This window comes from Daldinia loculata (assembly GCF_022478755.1).
Source record: "Daldinia loculata strain CBS 113971 unplaced genomic scaffold F4817scaffold_21, whole genome shotgun sequence".
Lineage (NCBI taxonomy): Eukaryota > Fungi > Ascomycota > Sordariomycetes > Xylariales > Hypoxylaceae > Daldinia > Daldinia loculata.
The window spans coordinates 461,518-470,017 of record NW_026054875.1 but is presented as its reverse complement, the minus strand read 5'-3'; the positions used below and the strand labels follow the sequence as shown (position 1 = coordinate 470,017).

Below are 8,500 nucleotides of genomic sequence, written 5' to 3'. Positions count from 1 at the left end.
TTTTTTTTTTTTATTTGGTATATACTACTATTCTTATTTTATTAATTAATAATAATTGTTGTAAAAAGTTGAAAAAAAGTGGTGGAACGAATTATAACATATATTATTTTTAAATTTAAATCTAATTGCAATATATATTAAAATATTATATATATATAAAAATAAAAGTTATTATAGGTTTAATAAAAGTATAAATATTATTTTTGTAAATATATTTTATATGTATTTTAATAAATAAATTTAATTTTAAAATAAATAAATATATATAAGTTTATTTATTTAAATAATTTTTATACTTTTAATATGTAAAAAAATTTATTATTATTGTTACTTTAATATTATTTTTAAATATATTTTTTATTTTAATTTTACTTTTTTTTCTTATTTTATTTTAATCTTATGTTATAAAAGTAAAAAATTTATACATTTTATATATTTAATATGTTTATTTAACCACTTAATAATATTTAATAATATTATTTTTATTTTAATATTTTTTTATTTTTGTTATATAATTTTTTTTCGTTTATTTTTATAATTAAACGGTATATATATGTTATTTTATAAGATATGATTTATTTAAAAATAAATATTTTATAATTTTTTTATACTTTTATAATATTTGCTGCAATTTTTTTTAATTTGTATTTAATAATTTAAGTAATAAGGAATTAATTGGGAAAATATATTTATTTTTATTTAAATTTAATTATTTTTATTATTTAAATAGTTAGCTTTAACTTTTACTATTTTAATATTTAATTATTTTTTTTATTTTTATTAGTTTTTTTTTTAAATAAATTTATATTAATTTTTAAATTGGTAATTACGGCTATATATTTAATAATAATATTTTAAAATTATTTTTTATATTAAAATATTTTTTATTTTTTTTATTAATATTATATTTTTTTTTTAATTAATTTTATTTTTTAATTTAATATTTTATTTTATTTTATATTATTTATAAGTTAGTTTAAATTTAGTTTTAAAATAAAATAAGTTATTAAAGTAAATATTAAAAATAGTTATATTTTTATTAAAATAATATTTAAGCTATATTTTTAAATATTTTAATAAAAAGGATTATTTTAAGGTAATATTAAGCTTTGTTTTAAAAATGGTAAAGCTGAAAATTAACGTTAATTTTTATAGTTTTTAGTTAATAATATTTCCGTATTATTTTTTTAACGTTAAAAAAACTAGCTTTTTAATAAATTTATTTTATTTATTAAAATTAACTTGTTTATTTTTTATTTTTAAAATAAACGAAGTTAAATATTAAAATAGTTTTTACTATTTATTAAATCTGTTATAAGGTTTGGCCTTAATAGATTTAATTAACGGTTAAATGGTAATTTTTTTTTTTTTTTTTTTTTTAATTATTTTTTATAATTTTTAAAATTGTCTTATTAGGGTTTTATTAAGGAATTAAGTGTTAATAATGCTAATGTTAAATTTGTTTTATTTTTTTTAAAATACTTTTTATATTTTAATTTTAATATTATTTTATTTTCCTTAAAATAAATATTATTATTATATAATTATAATATAAATAAAGTTAATTATTTAGTTTTATTTTAATTAATATTTTTTGAAAATTTAACCATTTAAATAATAAATTGGTTTAATATAATGATTTTTAAATAACTTATTTTTATATTACGTAATGAGTTAGGTTAAATTGTAATAAAAGAATATTTTTTTAAATTTTATATTTAAATTGTTTAAAGTATATTATAAGAAGTTTAATATAAAAAGTTAATTTTAGCTTATAATATAATTAAAAAAATTAACGGGTACGAATATTAATTTAAGTATAAATTTTGACTTTTTTTATAATTAATTGTATAAAACGACGGCAAGTTATTATTTTAAATATTTTTTAAAATTATGTTATATTATAATTTTATTAATATGTTATTAATTAAAAACTTAAACTACGTTTTTTAGGTAAAATTAATTGTTTATTTTATAAAATTCTTTAATAATAAAGGCCATTTTAGCGTTTTAATATTTAATATAAAAAACCGAGTTTGGTTTTTTACTGATTTATAAAAGTATGGTTGTAATGTTCGGTTTAATTTTATTGTTAAATAATTATAAAAATGGTTTTTTAAAAGCAACTTAATTTTAAAGGATATTTTTAAAAATTTTATTTGTTGTTAAAGTAAAATTATAGCCATTAATGCGTAAAGTAATGTATGAATTTACGGTTTAATAATTATTAATTTTATATAAACATTTATAAGAAAAGGTTTAAATAATTGGGTTATATTTAAATAATTAATAATATAACGATGGTTAATTTGGTTTTGTTAAAAATTAAGTTATAAGTTTAATATTTTTATGCGGGAATTGTTTATTTTTAAAATTTTTTTTTGTTAATATATGTAAAATGAATAATAGTAAAGGATTTTATTATTATTAAAAAATTTTATTAAAAAGTTATAATAAAATTTTATTTATTTATTGTTTAATTTGTTGGTTTTTAAAGTTAAAAGTAAAGTGGTAAATTTAATGTGTTTTAAAAGTTTAAAAGATTAATTTTAAAATTATATGTAAATAAGTTAATTTATAACCTTTTTATAAAAACCGTAATTTTAACTTATAAAACAAAAAAATCTTTTTTTAATATTTAATAGCTTTTTGGGATTATTAAAATGTTAGCTTATAAATTTTAATAGTTTATTTTTTTTTTTAAGTTTTTAAAAATAACTTATAAATTTATTAAATTTTATAATATTATTATAAAGTAAATATAATTGTATATTTAACGTTATAAAAGAAAAAGAAATATTACAAAAAAATAAAAAGGGATATAAAAAATAATAAATTAATATATTTTTATATTTTTATATAAAATTATTATACGTTATATTTTTAATTTTTATACATTATTATTTATATAAAATTAATAAAACCTTTTTTTATTTTTATTAAAAAAAAAATTGTAAATTATAAAAGTGTAATTTAACATAACTTAATATAATTAACTTAAAAAAGTATATATTTTAAAAAAAAGATAAAAGTGGGGACTTGGTAAGATTTATCTATATTTAAAAAATGCATTTAATAAAAAGCTTTAAAAAGCCGCGTACAGATAAACTTCCTATTATAAAAAAGAAAACCTATGACAATAACCCTCATAAATTCGGGCATAACCCCTCGTAAACTCGGGCAATCCTCCACTTCTTATCCCCAGCCCCTACCTGCCTATAGCATTATTCTACCTGGTTAGCGCCGGCGCCAGGTAGCCAACTTTAATCAGGGGAAAAACCGTCGAACACGCCTTCTTATAACGGAGATGGAATCACCCTCAACGCCCGGCAATGCCCAAGGAAAAACCTGAGTCGGACCATTTTTGGTTTGACCACAGTGGGATTCGAACCCACTTGTGTTGCGGCCCGTAGGCACGGACCAACACACATCCAGGCGTTAAACCACTACGCCATGTGGGCGAATAGAGTTCTCTATAGAGGTCATGGCAGTGCGTCCCTGGAGTCGGATCGACGACTTGGACGCCAAGCTTACGGAGTACCGAATGCACCCCATGGGATTTGTCCCTGGGATCAGTCGCTGCACGTTGCCATATTTCCCGTACCAAATCAGCGCCTAGGGTAGTACTGGCATCTGGCGACTGTTCAGTGGGGAGAGAATGCCTCTCTGAGTATGTTAGCAGCTGGGATGACAAGGTCGAGAATACATAGTAGCGACTGTGAGTCCAAGCTTCTCGATATTCGCGAAGGCGGACTTTTGTATTAACCACGAGCCAAGGGATGGTGAACACAAGGTACCCAATCTTATAAATGCAATAAATGAGAAACAAGGGAAGGAATATAACCCATAAGATGGATCCGAGAACGACCTGGTAGATTAGAATGATCTTTGCTATGGCAATACGGTAATCTGCCATCATCCTCGAGTCCGTGTAACCGGTGGTTATTGAGTGACCATTCATATCGCCGCCTAGGTAGGAAGAATCATGGATTTTCATCCATAATCCGGCGAGTCCATGCCATCTTTCGAAACCGGTTGTGTCCACAACACCACCCCAAGGTAAACCCAGATTATGCCAACCTCTTGTCCTGCATGCTTCAAGAACATAGGAAAACCAGGTCAAGGCGTACAGCATATGACTCCAGTCTAAGGATTTAGTACCGCATCTAATTCTTATCCTAGATGCGAGAAGGGTTTCTTGCAAAGTCCAAATGCGACTAACCCAAGGTCTGCCAAATATCTCATCCATAAAATCACTCGAAGGTAGATACCGGTCTCCAACTATAAGTAAATTCAAGAGACGATCTACTCAGACAAGTTAGACCGTCTTTCATAGATATAGCATTTAGCTCAAGTTCGGGAATCGGGAGGCTCACCTGGCTTGTTACGGGGATGGAGGAAACCTTGGATATTGCAGTTGGAGAATATTTTAAAAGCTAGTTTCCAATATGTCAATGGCGATATTCCCAGTTGAAGGGCTCTATCATCTCCAACAATATAGTCCTGAAAACCAGCTACCTCCAAATAGTCCATGACTTTGTCAGATTGTGGTGTTCCGGGACCGAGCCAGACGCAAACGGAGGCAGCCTGAGAATATATATCACCCATCAACCGAATCTGGTGGAGCTTCTCTTCTTCATCGGCCTGATTAATGCAAATTGCATCAACCCACAGAGTTATAGACCCATCCGTATTCCGATCAGGGTCAGGGGCATCGCGCAGTTGACTCAACGCTTCCCAGCAATTGTCTGTTATGACTTTCGAGTGCCCACCGCACACTATCGTACGCGGCTCTTTGGACGACACCTGACCCCAGACATATGATAGGGCGATAAATTTTGGGCGTGCATTTTCGTCGAGATCGACGACTCGCAACTGGCAGCGCAACTCATATGGCTGGTTCTGGCTAGCATCAGAGCTGCCGGACTGGCGTGATTGCGAAATCCCTCCAAGATCCAAGACTCGGATATATTTTTTGTCTTTACAAAGCCGGAGAGACGTATATAGGGAAGAAAAGGGGTCTGAAACTGTATCATTCATAGTGTATTTATCATCGAGATTTTAACTCAACGCTGTAGTATATTAGCACGTTCAATATTTATTTACCATGGAAAAATCGAGGTGCTGAGCTGAACTACCCCAGTCTAGGTGATGGGACCTGCCAACACAGCAATTGGGAGGCCAATCAGATTATCCTGGGGATAGGTGCCCTATCCTGCCCAGTTGGGCTCACACGAGACATTTTTAAAAGACTTGATAGTTTAAAATCAAATTGTATAGATATCAGACAATTTTTTCAACCCCCTATCCCTTTGAAGCCCCTAATGAGATTCATGATATGGTTAGCAGTACGGCAAGGCTTCGTAAGTATGTCACAGAAAGCGATGCTATTATATTAAGCAATTTCTCATTAACTAAGAGTTACTGACAGTCCTTACGTGTTCAAGAGGCAGGTAGTGGTGCAGGAAATCTATTCTTGTTTAATTGCAACTACGGCTAGGAGCTTTCGCACTTCCTCTACCAGATCGTTTCTAGAAACAAGCTGGCCTCGATCCTTCTCACTCTTTCCATCTCCCTCATCTGTTTCCTGGTGGCTAGCTTGCTGCGCAACCTTCAACCTAACTTAACCAACTGCCAGCTCGTCCTGACCAAGAATGACAGTGAGTAGCCCGTTTTCGGAAGCCTTGAACTGTGGAAGCAGCTTCGGCTTTACCTTGGCGAAAAAATCAGCCCGGATGCCGGCGTCCCAAAGTTGACGAGCCACTGTCATACGCTCAAGAAGAAGTCCATCGTACTCCTTGCCGCCGCCAGCCGCTATGGTGTATACATCGGTCTCGCGAGTCAGGTCAGGAGAGCTCTTTTCCCTTCCCGGATATAGGAGAGTAAAGATGTGGTCTACCCCAAAGGACAAGCCGACACACGGAATAGGTCGTTTACCATACATACCTACGAGGGTATCATAACGCCCGCCCCCGGAAATGCTGCTAACCTGGCTAGGTTGACTCGCCCTAGCGTGACCAGGCCGGTCTGTGCTCGTGGGAATAACCTCGTATATCAACCCAGAATAGTAATCCAGGCCTCGAGCCAGCGAAAGGTCAAAGGAAGCCTTGGCGGCGATATCCATAACCCCCAAATAGGAGATTAAAAGATCCATGTCGTTAAGTCCTGCTTTCACATTCACATCTGCGTAAAGTTTTAAATATCACACGAACAGTAATGCCAAAAAATTATTAGTTAAAAAAAATAACCAATAAAAAATATAAGATAATTATTTTAAGATTTATTAAATAAAAAATATTATATAATTATATAATTATATATAAATAAAATTAATATATCGATAAAGATTTAATTAAACCGAAAAATACGTATTTTAAATTATTTATAAATAAGTTAAAATCTTTTTTTTAAGAAATTTAAAAATTTAAAAATTTTAAAATTTTAAAAAATTATTAATAATTTTAATTATATTTTAAACCTTTTATAACTTTTATTATAAATAATTTTTTATTATTTTAAAAAAATTTAATATTTTAAAATAATATATATATTCCGGATTATTATTTATTTCATTTTATATTAAAACTTTAAATTAAAGTTTAATAAAATTTAAAAAAAACTTTTTATTATTTTTTTTTATTAATAATCTTTTTTTTATTTTAATTACTTTATTTTTATTATTATTATTTATTAAAGAAAAGATTAAATTAAAATATTTTTTTATATTAAACTTTATACCTTTAAAAGTTATTTCCTTTTTTATTTAATTAAAAAAAAAATTTACAAAAAAATTTAAAGATTTTTCATTTTATAAACGTATAATTAAATTAATATTTGATTAAAACCTCTTTAAAAAACATTTTTAAAATAAATATTAAAAACGTTTTCCAATTTAATTTAATATTTTAAAATTATTTTTAATTTAAACTGATAATATAAGTTTAACATATTTTAATAATAATTATACTTTTATTTTATATAAGTTATAAAATTATAAAATAATTATATAAAATATATTTAAAATTAATATTATTAATTTTATTATTATTAACTTATTTAATTAATTAATTTAATTATATAAACAAATAAAAAAAACTTATAAATTTTTTTAATCTTTTATACGTTTAATAAATAAAGATTATAAAAATAATTAAAATTAGTTTAATTGGTAATATTAAATTTTATAAATAATATATAATATTATAATATAAATATATTAAATTAATATAATAGTTTTAATTAAATAAATTATTTAATTTAAATAATAAGTTAAATAATTTAATTTAATATTTTTTTAAAAGGTTTAAAAAATAATTATACGTTTTTTTAACAATAATAAAATATAATAAATAATAATTATTAAATTAAAAAATGCTGCTTAAAAATAACATAAAATTTTTTTAAATTTTTAAATTTAATAAATATTTTAAAAAGATTTATTAAAAAAAATAACAATTTAAATTATTTAAAAAAAAGGTTAAATTAATAATTTTTTAACTTAAAAATATATTAATTTAACGTATATAAATAAACGTTTTTAAAAATAATTAAAAAAATTTTAAATTTATATAAAAGTTATATTAATTAAATTTATTTTAAAATTAATAATTAATTAATTTTATAAAATATTAAAAAAAAGGTAATATTAAAACTTTTTTTTAATTAACCGCTTTAAAATTAATAGTTAATAATAATAAAAATACTTTTATTTAAATATTTTAACTTAAAAGTTAAAATTAAAAATATTTTATTAACATAAACGTTATAAAACGTTTAAGTTAAATAAATTTTGGAAAATATTTATATTTAATTTAAAAAAACATACATTAAACCTTTTATTATATTAAAAAGAAATAAATAAAAATTAAAATCTTTTTATATATTGGTAAAAATTTCGAAAAAAAACCTAAAAAATTTTAACAATAATAATAATAACTAAAAATTATAAAATTTACCTTAAAAACCATTTTATAAACCTTCGTTTTTAAAACTTAATAAATTTAAATAAAATTTAAAATTTTAACGTATAAATAATATTAAAAAACAATTATTGTAAACGTTAAAAAAACTTATTAAACCCATTTTTACAACTATTAATCCAATATACTTAAATAAATTACCCATATATAATAATAAAAGTTTTATTAAATTTTAAACTTAATAAATAAAAGTTAAATTATATTTAAAAACTTATATAAAAAACTTTTTCGAAAATTATATTTGCATTAATTAAATAAAATTATTACTTACAAATAAAATTTAATTATAATATTAATAACATTTTAACCAAATTAAACAATTTTACTTTATAAATTAATAAATTAATTACGTATTAATTTTATAAAAATAATTTAAAAACTTTTTAAAAAAATATAAAAATTTAAAAAAAATATATAAATTTAAATATATAAAAAATATAATTTAATATATTACCAAACTTTTAAACTTTAATAAAATTATTTAATAATTTAAAATTACTTTTTAAAACTATATTATTAAA

The 8,500-nt window shown here is 23.5% G+C and overlaps 2 protein-coding genes and 1 non-coding gene across 3 annotated transcripts; all 3 read right to left on the bottom strand.

Moving 5' to 3' along the window:
• Window positions 1-3,206: 3,206 nt before the first annotated feature.
• On the bottom strand, window positions 3,207-5,103 carry F4817DRAFT_336320 (heterokaryon incompatibility protein-domain-containing protein). Its single transcript, XM_049303129.1, has 2 exons — window positions 4,377-5,103; window positions 3,207-4,305 (listed from the first exon to the last, which is right to left on the bottom strand). Exons 1-2 carry the CDS (start codon window positions 5,038-5,040, stop codon window positions 3,320-3,322), a joined length of 1,650 nt encoding a protein of 549 aa, XP_049159651.1. The 5' UTR covers window positions 5,041-5,103; the 3' UTR covers window positions 3,207-3,319.
• F4817DRAFT_t84 lies at window positions 3,371-3,461 on the bottom strand. The gene has a single exon. It is a non-coding gene; the product is annotated as a tRNA-Asn (tRNA).
• A 196-nt stretch (window positions 5,104-5,299) lies between the features above and the next one.
• F4817DRAFT_336317 (uncharacterized protein) lies at window positions 5,300-6,077 on the bottom strand. Its single transcript, XM_049303128.1, has one exon. It carries the CDS (start codon window positions 5,942-5,944, stop codon window positions 5,624-5,626), a length of 321 nt encoding a protein of 106 aa, XP_049159650.1. The 5' UTR covers window positions 5,945-6,077; the 3' UTR covers window positions 5,300-5,623.
• Window positions 6,078-8,500: the final 2,423 nt, after the last annotated feature.